General features: G+C 47.0%; 2 protein-coding genes across 4 annotated transcripts in view; one reads left to right on the top strand and one right to left on the bottom strand.

Annotated features, from left to right (window-relative positions):
* Positions 1–359: 359 nt before the first annotated feature.
* KLHL28 (kelch like family member 28) lies at positions 360–15701 on the bottom strand. 2 transcript variants are annotated; one of them, XM_053284439.1, is made up of 6 exons: positions 15411–15701; positions 14394–14604; positions 12556–13454; positions 10225–10668; positions 7614–7822; positions 360–4730 (listed from the first exon to the last, which is right to left on the bottom strand). In XM_053284439.1, exons 3-6 carry the CDS (start codon positions 13452–13454, stop codon positions 4567–4569), a joined length of 1716 nt encoding a protein of 571 aa, XP_053140414.1. In that variant the 5' UTR covers positions 14394–14604; positions 15411–15701; the 3' UTR covers positions 360–4566. The 2 variants fall into 2 exon arrangements, with proteins under 2 accessions (XP_053140414.1, XP_053140413.1); XM_053284438.1 differs by lacking the exon at positions 14394–14604 and having other exon boundaries at positions 15411–15700.
* Positions 15702–15794: 93 nt separating this feature from the next.
* The window catches only part of TOGARAM1 (TOG array regulator of axonemal microtubules 1), a 65700-nt gene continuing 61428 nt past the window's right edge, over positions 15795–20066 (top strand). For both annotated transcript variants that reach the window (XM_053284437.1, XM_053284436.1), the window contains exon 1: positions 15795–17302. In XM_053284437.1, the coding sequence (XP_053140412.1) occupies positions 16139–17302 (1164 nt within the window). In that variant the 5' untranslated portion in view covers positions 15795–16138. The remainder of the gene's footprint in view (positions 17303–20066) is intronic.

Here is a 20066-nt window from a genome sequence, read left to right as displayed (position 1 = left end):
GGGATGCTGGGCTAGGTAGCTCTTTAGCCTGAACCTTACATTCTTAAGGTGACGGGCAAACCTCTTCCTTAGCCTCAGCTACTTCACAGTACAAACAAGACACCATGTATCCCAGGGGTTCTCACAAGTATGTTGCCACGTATTGCTGGACTACAACTCCCATCATCCTCAGCCACAATGGTCAAAGGCAAACAATATTTGGGGGCCCAAGTTTGTGAACCCTTGATGGATCCTATAGAAACATTATATAAAACACAATTAGCAATTCAATAAGAGAACCAAGGTAGAAGAGACCAAACTATTCAAAACATGTACAGCCAAAAGGATCAGAATGGGGAGGGGAAAAAATCCCAAATCAATGCTTTCACAGATTTATTTAGTAAACATTGCACATTCAAATGAAATACTGTTACAATGATAACAGAGCATTATCACATTTAGCAAACACAAAAGTTACTGAGCAGTTTCCCACTCAACATAAATGCCACCTTTGTCAATGAAAAAAAAAGAAAAAGGGAAAATAATGAAGCCCTGCCAGTGGGAAGGTAGTCTAAACACCAAACTCCACTAGTGGGCTGATAAACACACAAATGACCCCTTCTGGGCATGCCAGAATCCTGTTAAAAAAAACTACAGTGCATGAGAGGTCAGTCCTGTTGAAAGCAAACTTTGCCTTGACCAGAGAGATGACAGCACAGCATGTAAGGCAAAGAGAGGAATCATCACCCAGTTCTTTAATAAATTAAAAAAGGAATTTAAGGCAAGCATGGAGAGCGCTCAGTCTTTTGCACAATGGAGGAAGCTGCAAAGCAATAATAAATTTAACTATCTCTGCTGAGTGGAGAAGAGAAGAGAATGCAAGCAAGGAGAGAACCTCCGAAAGCAGTGCCTCATGCAAGCCAAAACGCTTGCCAGTGTGGTGCTTCGGAATGTGTCAGGAGCCAAGTGTCACCCTCTGCAACCCACCACTTCAGAGGTTTCTAACTGGAGGAGCGTGTACTTCTGAGCATGGGCACAGTGCCCTCTTCACACTGCTGAGTAAACTTCAGCTATCATTTTAAGTACACATTCTAGGAGATAATGAACACCAATTCTCCTCCTTAAATGAGGGAAGTGGACACTGGGCACAACCTTCTCAATCAATAGTGATCACCTGTGTACTCCCCACTTGCATGTGAAACTGCATGTTTAACAATGTTTTTCAAAACAAGAGAAGCCTGGACACCAACAGCCAGTACATTTTAAAGTGCTTTCCCTTACAAATTAAGAATTCAAAGGATTGTATAGAACTGGATGATAATGTAAGGTGTGCGACATCCTATGCCTATGGTCTTGCTTTCTCCACAAGACCATTGTTAAACTACAATAAGCTTATTGCAGCCAGCAAGTGTTAAATCAGGCTGTCCAGTTTGCCTGTGCCTGAGCACTTAGGTGAATGGGATACTATGCTCCCAAACAGAAACTGTGTTTATTGGGATATATGTGAACTCAATACACAGCCAGCATCTACTACACTAATCAATTACTTGACAAAAGTCTTGACAAAAAAACCCCCTCTCTTTTTTAACTTAACTATTTTAAATGCAAGTGCATCATTTTGACAGCTGCCTAATTATTGAAAAGTAGCCCAGAGATCCTTGGTAGAAATCTGTGGCAAATTGAACCCACTAACAGATGCATGTCAGCATCCCCTAGCAGGACAGGTTTAGGCTGGCATACTGAGGAAAATTACTCAGACTAGTCCTGTTGAAATTAAATGACAAGAATTTCTTAATTTGTCCTTTTAATTTCAACGGGACTACTCTGAGTAATTTTCCTCAGTATGTCAGCCACCCAATCTTTTCATGGTTTTAAGCTCATTATTATTAATTATTATTATTATTATTATTTTAAAAACCCCATTCTTGGCTCAAATATTCTTGACTATGTTGAGAAATAGTCAGATCTACCGGCGACAACATCTGACAGTTAATGCTTTGCAGGAGGTGCAATGAAATGGCAGACAAGAACATAGCTAGAAGACCACTTCTCAGTGCCTTAGGCTTTCAGCTAAGGAAAGCTTTATACCCCATTTTTCTCCAGCATAATTTTGGTCTTTCTCCAGCAACTCTCTTGTCTAGAGCTGTTCTATCTGCTCCAGAATTGCCCTACACACTTCCTTGCAAACAACATCCCATGGCTGGGAGTTCTACAATCATCAATATGCTTCTGTGTTCAAAGGCATCTCTGCAGACACAAGGATACCCAACATGTTTCCACTGGGTATTTTCTTGAACTGAAATAAAGCAATCAATCAAAACAATGGATCGAAACAGGCATCAGCTCAGATTGCCTCCAATTTGCTTAAGCGTCATACAGTCCACAGCAAACATTTCCCATGTGAACCACACTGAAATGAATGGGAATTTCCCAAGCGCAGACAAAAGGTCTCTGCAATTGTTGCATTATGCCATTATTGCTGTGTAACAAGAATCAACAAACCACTCCAAAGCCACTAGGCAGAAAGTGCTTGTTTTGTTACTTACTTGCCTGAAGACTCTGCTGGACTCCATGAATATCTGAAGAAGAGCTTCAGGAATTCATAGTATGTGCAAATGTTAGTAGAAATGAAATGCAAGTTTTTGTGTTTCTTAAAGAGTGGCTTAAGAACAAAGTGCACTCTCCCAGTTTTAGCCTGAACATTATTAGCTCATGGAAGAACAAGACGACTTGCAGCTTTGTTCACTACCATTCCTACTCCAGGAGGAACACAGAACAAATTAAGTTAGTTCACAACCTCAAATTTTACGTAAAAAGGCTGTTTTTTTAAACTCTCATATTATTGCATGTTTGTGAATACAAAAAAATAAAATAGAAAAATGAATACATTAAAAAGAGAGTAAGAGAAAAACAACATTTCAAGAGAATCCAAATTACACATTAGTTATGGAAGACCACAACATCAAATTAAAGTACAACTACTTGTACAAAACTGAAATATAAGTCATTGAACACACAAAACAAAGTTGAAGAAATATTTTCACAGTCATCTATATAAGGATTAGCATACAGGGTCCCAAACGTAAAAGCTAAGTTTCAGGACACTCTCAAGGAAATCCCTTCATATTCCAAGCTGTTAGAGGGGGCAATTCACTGAACACTGAAAAGCCCCACTGAAGTAAAGGGAAGCTGAGCAGAAGCGCTTGAGGAAATTTTTCCAAAAGGGTGTATGTAGCTATATAAATAACTATACCCCATACTGCCTTATTCTGTGATTTTTTTTGTTTTAAGGCAACAATACGCTTCAATCAACTCCATTAAGAAGCTGCTTGGGTCTTAACAAATTTAATCTAACAAAAGTTAATCTAACAAAATTATATTATGTTAAAGTTTGACATTTTTCATAGGCACAAATTAAATAGATAAGGAAAACCAAGAAATTGAAAGAATGGAAAGCATCTACCACATTTTAGGTTGGCGGTATTCACTACATACCCTGTTCTGGCAAACCAGGGACACAAGGCAAAGACTATTACTTCAGCCAAACTGCCCGTGAAGCACAATCCCAGGCATATTTATTTCATGGAAGCAAGCGCCACGGAAATAAGTGGGACTCACTTTTTGGTAAATATGCGTAGGATCATTGCAGTCTTAGATTGTTAACAGCCTTGCTATATTTTAGCACCATGTTAAGATCAGGACACTTCACAGTCATTCATGGGCCAAGGGACACAGATTTGCAGTGCAGGGGTGCAGAGGAAGATACTCCTGTCTTTTAGAAGTATTTACAAACATGCTGGGAAACACATACATATTTCCGAAAACCAAAGGGGATGAAGAGGTTTGTTGCCTAAAGTTTTATCTCTGTGCTAGGGCTTGCAAGCTAGGTATTTTCCAACCTAGATAAGGGCAAGCGTTAGAAAAGGTAGGTTTTAGATGTTTAGGCAGGTCCAAAAAGTTCAGGGCTAAAAAGGCATTATGGTTGCCAACTGAAAATAGCCACCCTTTATTATCATCCCCAAGCCCCCAGAGCAAGTAACCAAAAAAGAGGACGGTAAGTGCAGGCAAATGGACTATGGCATCAATTATATACAAACCTTGAGTTACAGGAGAAAAAAGGCAGCCCTTTAGTTAGTTGTTCATAAAAAGTTGTGAAGCAATGATGGTGTCTCAATGCAAGGACGCAGCCAGACATCTATCGACAAGACAGTTTGTGCAACAGGATTAAAGGATCCGTCATCTTTTGCAAGGTTAACTACATCAGTCAGAGGAGGAGGAAGAAGAGGAAGGGGCTAAAGCTCTGTGAGCTGGGGAACGTATATGCTTACTTCAGGTCACACAGTGCTTCTTTTTTAAAGATAAATCATTTCATATCAGTAACAGTATGCAGCCTGGATCCCCTATGAACCCACTTCTCCCCCCACCTTTTTGTCATCCACAATAGCCAAAAACAATGATTGGTTGGGGTTAATCTGTCTGCATTTCAGTTACGCCTTTGCCCCTTCCTCCCAGCTCCAGGAAGTGCAGCTTCTGGTCTCCACAGGCCAGGCACCTTCTATGCCAGTTGCACCTGTGCATTCATCCTCCTCAAAGTGCTGTCAAGCCAAAATTGCATCGGCAGTACATCATGCCAGCCGTGTCCAGCCAGGTATCTGATATGGGATCATATTTCTGTACAGTGTTTAGGTAGGATGACCCCGAGTGTCCACCAACTACGTAAAGGTAGGTGTCAATTACAGCTGCACCAACTCCTATTCAGGGTGGGTAGGAGAAGACAGAGAAGAGACAAACACATTTGAGTGCTAGAAGAATCCCACCTCTTAAGAAGGAAAAACACACAACCAAACCATAAAGAGGCCTTTAAAGAGAATTTAGAACAATGTTGAGAAACTTGTAGCCAAATCCTATATGCATTTATTTGAATGCGACTATAATCAGGTTAAATAGATGGCCTTGGCCAATTTTCTTTGGCTATAAGAGCCAGATCCTAAATGTAGGAGCCAGACTGCTTTTCATGGGGGGGCAGACTTACCACTTGCCATCGGCAGAGCCCTCTTCTCCATGGGGGTGGGGGCTTGCCACTTACCCCCAGCAATGCCCTCACTCCATGGAGGAGCGGACTCCCCACTTTGCTTACTCTCTCCTCCTCTTGGTTGCATCTGTCTGGCTCAGGCAGGCAACGGACCAACACAACTAGGAGAAAACCACCCTTGCCTCGTTCCCTCATTCCTCCTGGCTGCATTCTCCATCTAGCTCATGTGATGTGCTTAGATGTCCAGGTGCCAAGGTGAGCCAGCGCCTGGGACTGGTAAAGCCCTGGACTAGTTCATCCAAGACAATGATGCAGTCAACCCAGATTATTCAGCAACAGATTCTATCCACTGGAATGCAACATTATAAATTTTAACTGGACATTATCTTAGGCATGTCTTACTGCAAATAGGATTTTAATATGATAGCTATGCAATTATAACTATAGACAGTTATGCATTTATTTCATGAGCAGAAGTGTACACAATGGGGACTCTGGAAAAACCATGGCTAGGCTCTTCGTCCAGCTAACCCCCTTTCTCGCCCATATTCTCATATCACAATGCCTGGTAAAAGGCCCTAGTCCAGCAAGCTACAGCTAGAATTAGCCAAGGACTATTTCAGATCATGCATGGAGCAGGTTGAGAAGGCAGGCTAGGAAAAAAACAGGGCCCTCATTATCTAGGCAGAGGCCTATTGTGCTCAGAAAGAACACCCCACAAATGAAAATAGAGCTAATACCATCCTTGGGCTTAGACTGCCTTGTAATATCATAATGCATTCTGGGAAGGAGGAGTGGATTCTGCCACTGAACCCAGACCACAGAAAGGCATGGAGGTCCACTGGGTGCCATTTGGGCCTTGAGCCAATTCAGAAAGGGCAAATAAGCTTCCACACTCAGATTTACAAAGGTCTTGTGAACTTTGTTGGTCTTTTGGTAGCAAGCATGACTTGTCCCCTTAGCTAAGCAGGGTCTGCCCTGGCTGCATATGAATGGGAGACTTGATGTGTGAGCACTGGAAGATATTCCCTTCAGGGGATGAAGCTGCTCTGGGAAGAGCAGAAGGTTCCAGGTTCCCTCCCTGGCAGCATCTCCAAGATAGGGCTGAGAGAGATTCCTGCCTGACACCTTGGAGAAACTGCTGCCAGTCTGTGTCAACAATGATGAACTAGATGGACCTATGATCTGACTCAGTATATGGCAGCTTCCTATATTCCTATGCAGCCCTCCTTAGTTCTCCATCACTCTGAACTCAGTTTTGTGCAAGCCATCTTATTAATATGAAGAACATGACCTCCACTAATGGAGCAAAGAGGCAACCTTCAAAGTAGCAATTTTCTTTATATTAAGGAGAAGGAGACCAATGGGCTTTATTAAGCTCCGGTGCAGCATTGCTCCAGTAGCTGTTGCTGCTGTCTACTTTGCAACCTATCCAGCATCTCATTTCCCACAGTGGCCCACCAGATGCCTCTGAGAAGTCCACAGGCAAGAGGTGAGGACATGTCCTCTTTCTTGCTGTTGTTCCCTTGGAAATAGTATTCAGAGGCATCTTGCCTCTTAGGCTGGAGGTGGTCCATAGCCACTAAGGATGTGCCTGAAACGTTTCAGAGGCCATTATAGAAGCCTCTGAAACGTTTCGGCCACCGGATTTCGGCCACCATTTCGGATTTCGGAGGTGGAGGGGGTGTTCCCTTAAGGGCGGGGGAGGGTGCACTTGCCCCTCCCTCCCACCGCATTTCCCCTGCCGACACTCCATTGTATCAAAGCCCCTCGAGGTGGCAGCGTACCTCCCTACCGCCCCGCTGCCATTCTCGGCTGGAATTACTGGGCTCGTGTGCCCAGTACTTCTGGCCGAGAACAGCAGGGTGGTACGCTGCCGCCCCAAGAGGCTTTGAGACAATGGAGTGTCGGCGGGGAGAAATGGGGCTGGAGGGGTAAGTGCACCCTCCCCCACCCTTAAGGGAAAACTCCACCACCTCCGGAACGCGGAGAAGCAGTTCTGGGCACATCCCTAACAGCCACTAGAGTAGTAACCTGTTTAGATTGTGAGCCCTTTGGGGACAGGGAATCATCTTATTTTTATATGTAAATCGCTTTGAGTACTCACTTGTTGAATAGCAGAATATAAATAGTAATGGTGGTAGTAGTAGGAACAGAAGAAATTTGGGGTTACCTTGAATACCACCACCAGAAAGAAACAGCTTGCAGGATCAGGCCCTAAGTCAGCACTTGCATTCTCTTTTGAACAAAAACCCTCACTCAAAAAAAAGTACACTGCTGAAAGAGACATCTGGTAACCCATGCTCAAAGCTTGTGCATTTGAATTTCTACCAGTTGTTGTCTGAATTGTTTCTGCACAATGAGCAGAATCTGACAGGTGTTTATTGCTGACCTGGATTCAATGAGACTATACTTGCCAATATGCTTACTGTCATCCTGTCAAAGCTGAGTAAAGCTAATAAAGATTGTAGGGGAATGGCTAGGGCAAAAACACTCTCCAAGTATTATGGACGGTCACTTGTGACTGAACTATTTCAGGAACTCTCGGTCTAAGCTTCAGAAAGCATTCTAGGCTACATTTGCACAGTCACTTTCAACTTACCTGTTCTGGGCTCTTTCATTGGTCGACAAACAGTCCATTGGTTCTGGTGAGGGTCATATCTCTCAATGCTGGACAAGTGAGAAACACCATTGTGCCCTCCAACTACAAAAATGAAACCCAGCATAACCCCAACACCAAAGTGTATTCTTTTATCAGCCATTGGAGCAAGCATCTCCCAAGAGTCTTTGCTGGGATCATAACGCTCCACGCTGTGAACGGAGACAAACAACAGGGTTTAACGACAACAGTTTGTACTGATATAAAAATCTCAAGAGGCTGCATCCCAACTTGTATGGAATCCCTCACAAATGCAGCTACAACAGGCTCTTGAGATATTTAATAGTACAGGAGTTCCTGGCCTCAACATATTTTGATAGCACAGGAAAGCTCTGCATACATGAAAGTGGAAATGTTGACTATAGGACAAACATTTGAAGAGGGGTCACCTGGCACGATATTTTTCGCATAAGAGGGAGCAAAAGCTAGTTGGAGGTATGAGATTAATGTGAAGGAAAATATGGGGTGCAGGAGACAGTTCAGATGCACCAAGCTAACCTAGAAAGAGTATCATTCCATCTGAACTGGACATGTTTCCTAAACAGTTTCGTGTTTAAACAGCATTCCTACATTCTAGAAGCATGAGAAATGCAGCCCACAAAATTGAGCTATGCTGTGGCCTACAAGAGTCTCACCACCCACACCATGCCTGCACAAGCAAACAGGATAGACTGCAATGGTCCTACTTCCATCCACACTGGCCATGAAGATAGGCAAAGGTTCCCCCAAATCCACTTGCCAGATTGCCAGTGGTGACTACTGGGGGAGTGGAGGGGGCTGTGGCAGCCATAAACAATAGCTGTCACCTTAACAGCTGTTAAGCCAAGCTAGTTTTGAACTCCAAGCAAAACATCCACAGGTCCACCATAGGGAACCAGACATGTTTTTGAGGCTTATCTAGTCTCTAAAAGCAGCCTCGTGCATGCATCAATTTTGTTACCCTACTAATGCCCAACATCCAAAAGTCAGTATAGTGTTTCTCTGGGGGAGGGTTCAAAATTAAGAGAGCCATTCATTTTAAAAAGTTAAGCAAGGCGTGCAGTCTCCAGAACAGTAGGCCGGAAGCCCACCCCATCTTGTTTCCAATTCAGGCAAGTATGAAAAGATACTCCAAGGTCAGCAAAACAAAGACCCTTCCTGAACCCCAGTATAGTGCAGGAGCTTAGTGCAAAAATACTGCATGTCTGGTTATCTCCTGCATTTGAGGTGGATATGAATGCAGAAGTTTGACAATCATCCAAGTGACACCCACACATTCCAGATGGAGCAGGTATATAGGTACTGTACTGCCATCTACTCAGAGCATTGGTTCATTTGGGATAGTATTGTGTCTACTAATTGGCAGCAGCTCTCCAAGATTTCAGGCAGGAGTTGTTTTTTTTAGCACTATCTGGACACTCCAGGGATTGGAAGAGGAACTTCCTGCTTGCAAAACAGGTACTGTACCACTGATCTATAGCTCACTGAAGGCAATGGGTAAGCTTGCATGACAGCATTTTCACAGTAAAAGCCCCATAACATCTGGGATATTCAAATATGGATTTCCAAAGAATTTCTGCTGCACTGGCAAGACACATCCCACATCTGATCACATTATTTCCACCCACTGTGACCAACCTTTTCCAACATAACACAGTCTCTCAGTCAACTGTGCCTTCTCAAAGACCTGGGATGAATTTGAGAAGTCATTTTTTCAGACTGGTTCTATTCATGTTGATGTCTCCAAGAGAAGGCGGCATATAAATAGCCACCGTATTCGTAAATGAGAAATGCAGACAAATAAACAACCAATATGAAGAATTCTTCTTCTTGGGTTAGTTTCCAGTGAGATCATTGTATGTATGTAGGGCACTTGCATAGAAAACCCTATGGCTCTCACTTTCAAGTCATCACATCTTGTCTCCCTGGTTGTCTGCTGGAGGACTGGAGAATGGGGCAGGCCAAGGATTCAATCAATTCTACAGAGGTGGAAGTTGCTGAAGCTGGACTATGAGATGCTGTGATTCTCTATGGGTTTGGCACCAGAGAGTTTCTGCTCTATAACCCAAACATTAACTGAAGAAAACATTCTTGTCTACCAGAACTCTATTGCCCATGGGGATTGAGTACTAGGAAGTCTCTTTTCCACCACCAGGATCCTGACCCTTCCCTTCAAGTGACCAGGCACAACTGAACTACAGTAAAACCAGAGCTCAGAGAATGGTGCTGACATGTGTGTGCACTCGCCCTGTAAGATGGCTGAGTCAGCAAGCACACACACACTTCTGTACACCTTGAGCCTCCAATTATTAGCCTCAAGCTGACTGAAAGCATCATTAAATGTTCAATTTCTCTCTCTCAGGATTTGTGTTGAAAGAAAACATGCCGAATTATCCTATAGAGAAGATGATCACTGAGAATTCCTTGGGTGAACTAATCAGAGCAAACACTAACGAGGCCTACTGGGAGAAACTACTGGTTGTTTGGCCAAAGATTTTGCAGATGAACTGAACACATTACATATGCACACCTTCATATTTTTATTTGACCTTTCAGTGACCCTCCTTGTACTTACCTGTTCATATGTGCAGGACCATAGCCCCCAATAGCATAGATCATTCCATCTAAGACAGCTGCAGCAAAACAACTCCTAGTTTTACTCATTGGTGCCACAGGTTGCCATTCTTTCACCTTTGGGATATACTTCTCCACAGACTGTAGGTAAGACTGCCCATCATAGCCACCCAAAGCATAAATTTCTCGTGATAGAACTGCAACACCCAATGTGCTCCGGCTCTCGTTCATATTTTCAAGGGATGTCCAGGTGTTTGTATCTGGATCCCAGCATTCCACGGAGCTCTCATGCTTGCGATAGTTAATGCCTTGACACATGTGGGTTGCAATTCCTCCGATCACGTAGATTTTCTGGTCAAGGACGCAGATTCCAAATTCATAGCGAGGTACACCTAGAGGTGCCAGACCTATCCAGGAGTCATTCTGAGGAAAGTACATTTCAACACTGGGGAAGAGAGAGAAGAAAAAATTCAAAAGGAAAAAGCCTCAACTCACCACTATGCAAACAAAACCAAAACCAACCTCACACCATCCAGAAGGACTGAACTTTAAGCACTGTATTCTCAATTGAGAGCCTGCCTCCTAGTTCAAATATGTTTTTCCTGCTCTCTCTAGTTAAATTTTCCCAACATTTAAACACAAGACAGAAAAACAAAATGTGATAAGGATTGGAACCAGGACAGCTCACTGTCAAGACAATTTTGCAAGAACATGCATTACTGTTGAACTGGAATAAATATTCTGTTTCAATGGGGGCTATGAAGGTTAAAGTGGGGAAAATGTTCTTCTATCAGTGCCCGCAAGATACTTGGTGCAACTCAGAGAGAGACTTTACTGTCCTCAGAAAATGAAGTCCACCTTTTTTACAAAGCAGTTGCTCACTAAAAGCAGGATTCTTTGATAGACATCATCCAGAGCGAGAAAGGGGTAGTCTAAGAGTACTAGAACTTCTCATTTGCTCCTTTAAAGTGCAAAGGCTTTCAAGCACTGTTGTTTCATGCATGTTATAAGTCAAAGGGAAGCACACGGAGGTTGCAGACCCTGCCTCCCAGGAAGAACATCTCAGCAAGGGGGAAATAAGACCAACCCCTGAGAAACTGCAGCTGCAGGAGCTTCCTTCCTTTCTCCCTAATAGAGACAACTCCAGTGTGCTTCAGTTGCCATTTTCTGGGAACTGAAGTCCTGAAGGGAAGCATATCCTGGCCTCTGCCACTGGCCACAAAACAAAGGGCAATGGGTTACGTGCATGTGTGTGATTTAAATTATTATATTATCAACTATAAGCCATCTTGAAATTTTTTTTGATCAAAATGTAGAGTATAAATATACTAAGCTATCTATCCATGTTTCTATTCAATATTTGTGGGTGGGGGAGGACAGTAAGGCATGGATCTCAGAATATGGGAGCGGGGACCTCTGAAGGAGGCAGATGGAAACAGCATTCAAAACAAACTCTTCTTTAAGCCCTACCTGCTAGCTTTAGGCAACACAACTGAACCCAGGAGAGAGCGAGAGAGAGAGAGAGTGTGTGTTAGGATTTACTATAACACACCATATTGCTGTATTGTTGCATTGACCCCCAGTTCTGGGCGTCAACAAGGCAAATCTCTGGTTCATTCCTTGCTTTCAGAGATACAAGACTGCCAAGTGAATTCCAGCAGAGAGGCAGCTGGACTTGCAAGTCAGTTCAGATCTCCCCTCAGTTATGGTCTCTTAACCTGCTCCTGGGCAATTTGCTATCTAGGGCAATTCTTCATTCCCCTTATGCTTTATGGATGTATTAGTGATCTGTAGAGGTTCGCTGCCAGTGAGCAGGAACAAGAGAAAACTCTAAAAGCTTTGTAGTTTAAAAAGGGCTTCATATTATAACCACCAATTGCTTCACTGAGGACTCTCTGTCCCAGATTTTTCTATCATCTATATGAGTCTTCAGGCAGGAGATCAGGCTGCCGACCAAATGATTATTCAAGCCCTAGTCATGTTCAGTGCATGTACAGTCTCTGTGCAGTGCATACATGCACAGATCTATACACACAGACGGTTATTCACACATTATGCTATACAATACATGTATAATACATTTCTTATCTGTACCCTGCATTTGCGAGGGCTTGTACCCAGGTTCACTTTTAAAATGAACACATGTACAGTTATTCTTACAAAACACACACACGTATACAGACATCAGTAAACATGTACAATATAATGTCTGAAAAGACCTTCTGTTATGCTTAGCTATGGGATGCACAAATATTCACCAGCTGCCTTAAATCAGCAAAAGAAGAAAACCACCAGTGCTCAACAAATAAAGCTGGCTCTTGTGATTCCTCACCTTTCCAAACAAGCAAAGAGTCCAGCTTTTCCTCCCACAGCACAGAGTACTTTAGGAGGACAGCGAGGGCGCGTTGTTAGCACTGTCTGATAAGAAAGTCTGTGCTCAGGCATGAAATGGTACTTCAAGCCTTCATTCAGCAGGTGCTTACAGGTGTGATCATCACGAATGAGATGGTTGGCTTCATAGAGCCTTGTGAGAAACTTGACACTCAGCAGAGGCAACCGCACACAGTGTAGGAGTTGCGCCAGGTACTTCTGGCGCTCTTGGACATCATACTTAATCCAAGATTCCAGTGCATAGAAAACCATCTCCTCAGTGACCACATTCAAACAGTCATTGGAGACAATTTCATCCAGCTCAGAATGCGTAAGTTCAAAAAATTCTTCTGTCTGACAAACATCTTCAAAGTTCTGGCAAATATATTTGTTGGCAGCCAAGTAGAGATCATGACAACCGTATGTTTCCGCAAAGCGAGAGATCCCGATGCAATTGCCAGGATCGAGTTGGCTTTCCAAGAAAGTACAACATTCCTTCAGCACAAGCTTGATTTGGAGAAGATTGGCAGCAGGCAGGAGGGACTCCACTGTGTCTTGGGAAATGAACACTGTCCCTGTATAGGCATATTCCACTATGGCCTGCAGGGCTGCCTCAGCAATGCACTGGAACTCCACCTCTGAGTTCTCCTTCTCAGACAAGTTGCCACTGAACATGGCTTTGAAATATGGGCTGATGCTGGCCAGCACCACTTTGTGGGCATGGATCTTAACATCACCAACACGAAGGACAATGTCACAGAGCTCATGGTGCTGCCGGAGGAGGTTCAAACCCTGCAGGAGTTGTTCTGAATGCAAAGGAGTTAAGTTGGCAATCATGTAGGTTGGAGACGACTGGTCCATCTTGAGAAACAGAAGAAAGTTAAACAAGTATTAAGCAGAAATTAATTGTCAAGCCTCATACACAACAAGACCCTGGTTCATGTCTTATCTTTTAAAAGGTTTTGTAAAAACAAATAAACCTCTGTACAAACATTTTTATCTACTTAGCAGCTACAGTCTACTCCTCAGGAAACTCAAGAGGGTTTACGAGGTAACCTTTCATTTAGGAACTAATCTGCTAACCAATCATCAAACCACTTCCTTGGAACCTTGTTTCAAATCCTACCTGTGTGATTTACAATCTTTTCCTTATTTGCTCTTCCAATTAACCTTACATCAAGACCAATAAGGTTTGAACTAGGAATTTCTAATCTGAAACCTTAGTGCCTGTGGGAGCAAGCCATTCCAAGCCACAGGATGGAAAAGTAGTACTGTATTCTTTTTCTCAGGCTTTCGTAAGATCCTTCACCTAGCAGTTCATTGGTCTCCACTATCCTGGCCTGAAAATAGTAATAATTTCTTTATATGGTTCTATCTACATGCAGAATAATAGGGCTGTGCAAATTGGAAGAATCGGAAGCCCACAATCCCCCCACCAAAATGAGAAGGCAGCTGATCATGGGGCAATTGCCCCAAGTGGTACGGTGGTGGGGGTTCTTTAAAAGCCAATACAGTACTGGTGTGGGGAAAGCTGGGCAGCTGTGGAGAAACTTGGGAGCATCCAGGGAGCTCACAGGCATCCCTTGGGTTTCTTCCCAGCCATCCCATGCTAGTTCCCAGCATCACTCCCCCACATATGCTTCGGAGAGTCTCTGCAGCTGCCTAGCTTTCCCCATGCCAGTGATGGGTCAGTGTTTAAAGAACCTGCCACCTATACTACCCAGAGCAATTGTCCTGCAATTGGCTGCTTTCTCACAGTGTAGGCACTGTTCACTCTAAGGCGTGTGCACGTGCACTCACAAATTTTTGGATGTCCAGTCAGTTCAATTTAGATCCTGCTCAGGTTGAATCCGGAAGGCCCCATTCTGAATGCAGATGCACACGCACTGCCTTGATACTGCCGCCCAGATCAAAACTCATTCCGCACAGAGATGAAAAAAAATTAGAGGGACCACTGGGTGTGGGGTGGGAATTCTGAAGTGGGTGTCCAATTCTTCCAACTTGCACTGTCCTACAGTATAATAAGGATGATAAGAGAAAGCTTGTGGGTGGTGGTTGGATCAGGGCAGTTGGATCAAGGAAATAAATACTTCTGAGTCTTTGCCTGCTAGTCTTTCCCTCCTTCCTGCCAGTTGTGCTGCATCCAAGGCAGCTCCAGAGAGAGGTGGAGGATCCCCTCAGACCCTGACACTGGTCCCCACTTAAGCCCACCCAGAAGGGCACTTTACTCCTCCTGTGGTTCCCCAGCTCCCCCCCCCCCCCGTTGCTGTACCTCTCCTCCATATCCTTATAACAAGTATTCAGCATGAGGTCAAGCCCCAGAGGATACTTTTTAGTCTAAGACGGTTCGCTACGAGTCGACACCGAGTTGACTGCACTCAATCAATCAATCAATCAATCAATCAAGACGATTCTCTTAGACTAAAAAGTTAAGCATTCCTACGGGCTCCAACTCTTTAACACGTGCATTTCTTCGGCTCCCCGAAAACTGAAGGATCAGGTGGAAACCCACGGAAGCGCAGAGGCTCTCTTTCTGCAGCCGCCGCCGCCGCCCTGCCCGCCGGATTCAGGGCGACCGCGGGGGGAGGTTGCGGGGGGCGGGGAGGACGACGCCAGGGAGGGACGGAGGAGCCAGGAGGGAGCTTCTCGACTCCTCTGCTGCTCGCCCTTCCGCCCTCGGAACAAGGAGACGATGAAAGACGACCCCACCCCCCACCCCCACGCTGCCCCCGCCCCGGCTTTGAGACTCCCTACTGCGGGGCTTCCCGAGGTGGGACCCGAGGACGAGCAGCCCGTTTTGCCCGGAGGAAGTCTCACCGGAGTCGGGTGCCTGCGGCCCAGTCCTGGCGGAGAGAGCGGGGCGGGCGCGGGAGCCTCACAGGCTCCTCCGGGGCAGAAGCGGGAGAAGCGGCGGCGGGGGAGGAGAGAAAGGCGGCGGCTGGGGCGCGTCACTTCCGGGAGCGGCCATCCCCCCCTCCTTTTCGGAGCCCGGTGGCTTTCCTGTCCCGGCGGTGGCCCCTCGGAAGGCGCTCGTCGAGCTTTTTCTCCAAAAAAGACGACGAACCCCTCGCCAGTCTAGTGGCTGCGCTCACACAGGCGAACACCACCGTCACGGCCGCCGCGTCCTGAGGAGAGGACTACGAGTCCCACAGCGCCCTACGCGCGGAGGCGCTTCCGGAAGAGCGTGACGCCAGGGCCACGTGACACGCCCCTGCCGCGGCGGCGGTCTTGCCCCTGGATTGTCCTGTCAGGCGCCCGCCCGCGCGATGTTGCTGCGGCTGCGTTCTCGGTGCCCGGCGGCGCGCAGGCGCAGTGGGCCGCTGGTGGTGGCTGGGGCGGCGGAGGAGGCGGCGGCAGCAGCAGCAGCAGCAGCAGCAGCGGTGACGCGTTTCCCTGGAGACGGCGATGCTCCCCTGTGAGGGGCCCGGCGGCGGGGTGGCCAGGCCGCGGCGCTGCGGGTGCTGCTGCTGCTGCTGCTGCTGCTACGGGCGCTGCTGCGGGGGGGCGGGCTGGCGGGGCTGCCAGGCAAGGCCCCGGCGGGGGGCATGGCCAGAGAGGCGGCGGCGGCGGCCGGCCGAGAGGCGGCGCTCGGCGCCGGAGGGCCTGGCGGCGCTGCCGCGGGCTTTCCCGCGGGTGGCGATAGCGGCGGCGCCCGCTGTAGCTGCTGCTGCTCCTCCTCCTCCTCCTGCTGCCCCCCGCCTCGGCTGCGCTTCGGGCTGGTCCCGTCGGAGCTCCACGCGCGGCTGCTGGACCAGCAGGACTACCGGGGCCGCGTGGGCGCCATGGAGCAGCTGAAGCGGGTGCTGGGCGAGGCGGCGCCCGCGGCCTTGGCCGGCCTGCCCGCGCCCAGCCTGCTGGGGTTGCTCAGCCTGCTGCGGGCGCTGCTGGACGACTCCAACTTCAAGGTGGCGCTGGGCGCGCTGGAGGGCCTCCGCCTGCTGGCTGCCCGCCTGGGCCCGGCGGCCGGGAGCCGGGCCCGCCTGGAGCCGCTGGTGGCGGCCGCGGCCAAGGTGCTGGGCGACGCCAAGCTGGCCATCCGCCAGGAATACCACCAGCTCTTCTTGGGCCTCATGCGGGCGGCCGGCCCCCAGCCGGTGCTGGACCTGCTGCTGCAGCCGGAGCACTTGCACCACCGCAACTCCCGGGTCCGCGAGGTGGTCCTGGCCCTCTGCATCGCTGCCCTCCTCACCTTCCCCAGTGAGGATTTTGACCTGCCTGGCATGGTGGATGCCCTGGCGCCTGCCCTGGCTGATGGCAAGCGCCGTGTCCGCCATGCCGCCCTGGAGGCCTTTGCGGTCCTGGCCTCGGCCCTGGGGCCTGGCCGGGCCACCGTCATCTTCAAGGCCGTGGATGCTGTGGAGCTCCAGGACAATGGTGAGGGAGTGATGGGCGCTGTCCAGGCCCGCCTGGCCAGGAAGACCTTGCCCAAGCTGACGGACCAATGGTTTGTGGAGTATGCGGTGCCTTTGCCTTCCTCCGCTCATGGACATGGCTTCCACCTGCCCCATGGTGCAGATACAGACTGGCTGCTGGAGGGTAACCGCATCCAGAGTGCCCACAGTTATTCTGGGGAACCAGCTGGGTCTCTCGCCCCTTTTGTGGATCAAGGGATGTGCCCACGGCGGGTGCTAAGTGCTGGGAAAGGAAAACTGCCCTGGGAGAGCGAGCGCTCTGGGAACCAGCCGTACTTTGCAAAGGGTGCTGAGCCGGTAAGTCAGGTTGTGTGGTCAGTTGGGAAAGGTATTGCTAGAACAGCTGAGCAGGCTAGACCTGTCCTCTCACTGTTATCCTGGGGCTAAGTAAAGTGTGCCATCAAATTGATTTCGACTGCTGGCTCCCACAGAGCCCTGTGGGGTTTTTTGGTAGAATAAAGGAGGGGTTTACCATTGCCTTCTCCCACGCAGTATGAGATGATGCCTTTCAGCATCTTTCTATATCGCTGCTGCCTGATATAGTACCAGTGGGGATTCAAACCAGCAACCTTCTGCTTGTTAGTTAACCATTTCCCCTCTGCGGGTTGTTGGATGTCAAATCGCCTAGCTGTTCTTTATGGCCACTGACATGCTGGTGTTGCTTCATATTTGTTCATCCTACACACCCTTGGTATTGTGTATGTGAGAATTTAGACTGAGGAGTTTGCAGCCTGTAGGTTGAAAGAAAGCCATGGGGAGCAAAAAGGGCACGGGTGGCTATGTTGAGAGGTTTCTGAGGCTGGATAGGGCAACCTAAAAAAGTGGAACTGCGCTACTTTGCAAAAGCAAAGCCGGCATGGTAAGCCACAAAAACATCATGACTTCAATATGTATACAATTAGAGACAAACAGTTGTTCAAAGGTAAAACAGTTTTCCCTCAGGGCATAAAAACTGAGACTTCCAAAAACAGACTACATTTCATTCTTTTGCTGCTACACCCTTCTTAATGACTCTACATAAGCAACCCCTTAGAAGGTTTGATTAGCCCATTTGCCCCTGGATATTTAGGATGTTGTGCAATCCTAGACATGTTTACTTGTAAACAAGTTCCATTTATTTCAAATGGAGCGTACTCCCAGGTAAGTGTCTTAATCCGTAGCTTTAGTAATCTGAGCCATGTAATGACCTGAAGAAGAACATAGGAAACTGCCATATACTGAGTCAGACCATTGGTCTATCTAGCTCAGTATTCACAGACTAGCAGAGGCTTCTCCAAGGTTGCAGGCAGGAATCTCTCTCAGTGCTATCTTGGAGATGCTGCCAGGGACGGAACTTGGAACCTTCTGCTCTCCCCAGAGCGGCTTCATCCCCTGAGGGGAATATCTTGCAGTGCTCACACATCAAGTCTCCCATTCATATGCAACGTAGACCCTGCTTAGCTAAGGGGGCAAGTCATGCTTGCTACCACAAGACCAGCTCTCTTCTCCAAAGAAAAAATTTCTCCGTTCTCTTGTTTTTATAAGCTTCCTTGTTTCCTTTAAGTGATTCTTCCTCACTACAGGCAAACCTTCAAGCATCTTTTTCCAAGTTTGAACTGTCATTGTGAGGCTACTTACCGTATGTACATTTTGTGACTGAAATACTGCTGCAGGCCTTAGGGGGCCTGTCAGTTGGGAACAGAGGACAAGTACATTCTCTTATTTCAGTTATATTAATGTGCAGTTGTTACTGCCTTATGTTTTGGTGCAGGGAGAGAGATTGCTCCAGGCTTTGCTATCTGTGTGTGTTTAAATTGGTTGAACCAAGGCTCAAGTTGAAACTTGAATTTTGCAGGCCTCCTTGTAATCTTTTGGACCTTTTCACCTAGTGTCTGCTGCTCTGTACTTTCTCTAGTTCTAAATACTGGATAATGTTTAATTTTATTGGATTTTAAGATGAGTTTAGTGGCAGCCTGTGGCTTACCTTTCCCCCCAGCTGTCAGGTGGCTTTTTTCAATAAGCCCGTAATTTGGCATTTAAAAGTATCTGTTCTCTAGTGAGCCCTTTTCCCAGTGTCTTGATCTGAACCTTCCGAATAGACTGATTCTTTTTGTTCCAGCTATGTATTGCATGCTATATGGGTGGCAGACACTATGATAAAAAAAGTTCTGGGAGAACAGAAAGATTGGATGAACTGAAAACCCCGAACTCTCACATTGGGATGAATTATGCAAAAGAATAGGTTGTATACCTCTGCTGTGGTTATTTGCTTTAGCCTTTACTAAGTGTTAGGGATGTGCACGAACCTGTGCAAGATGTGCAAGAATGAGGCCTTTGTACAGGGTTCAAAGTTCGAAGTGGGGGGTGCCACTTTAATGGTGGGGGAGGGGGCACTTACCCCTCACCCTGCTCCCCCCACCCCGCTGGTGCTCTTTGTCTGTAAAAGCCTTCGGGGCGGCATTGTATCTCTCTGCTGCCCCTTCCCCCTTTCGGCTGGAAGTGGCTGGAAGTACCGGGTGCGCATGTGCACCTCAGATGTGCGCGCATGCAACGTGCACACACGCACCCGGGACTTCCGGCCGAAGAGGGGGAATGGGTGGCTGGGAGGTACACTGCCGCCTTGAAGGCTTTTACGGACAACGAGCACCAGCGGGGGCAAGGTGGGGGGAGGGGTAAGTGCACCCTCCAGCACCCTTAAAGTGGCACCCCCACCCAGTTCCGTGCACATCCCTACTAACTGTACAGAACAGTTGAAGGCAGAGGTATGCAGTCTGTGGGAATAGTTTTCATCGTTGTTGTTATATGCTGCTTTTCAACAAAAAAGTTCTCAAATTAGTTTACATAGAAAAGAATAATGGGAAGATGGTTCCCTATCCCAAAAGGCTCACAGTCTACTGGTCCTGAACATCTTTCCGGTTTCTCAGATTGAGGTAATGGCCAGGAGTACATTTTATCAGCTTCAGCTGATATGCCAGCTGCATGTGTTTCTGTGAGAGCAACCTTGAAATGATAGTACATATGCTGCTAACCTCCAGGCTTGACTATTGCAATGTGCTCTATGTTGGGCTGCCTTTGTATGTAG

The sequence above is a fragment of the Hemicordylus capensis genome, chromosome 1 (genome assembly GCF_027244095.1).
Source record: "Hemicordylus capensis ecotype Gifberg chromosome 1, rHemCap1.1.pri, whole genome shotgun sequence".
Lineage (NCBI taxonomy): Eukaryota > Metazoa > Chordata > Lepidosauria > Squamata > Cordylidae > Hemicordylus > Hemicordylus capensis.
The sequence above is the reverse complement of the archived record's forward strand: the minus strand, read 5'-3'. Positions and strand labels throughout refer to the sequence as shown.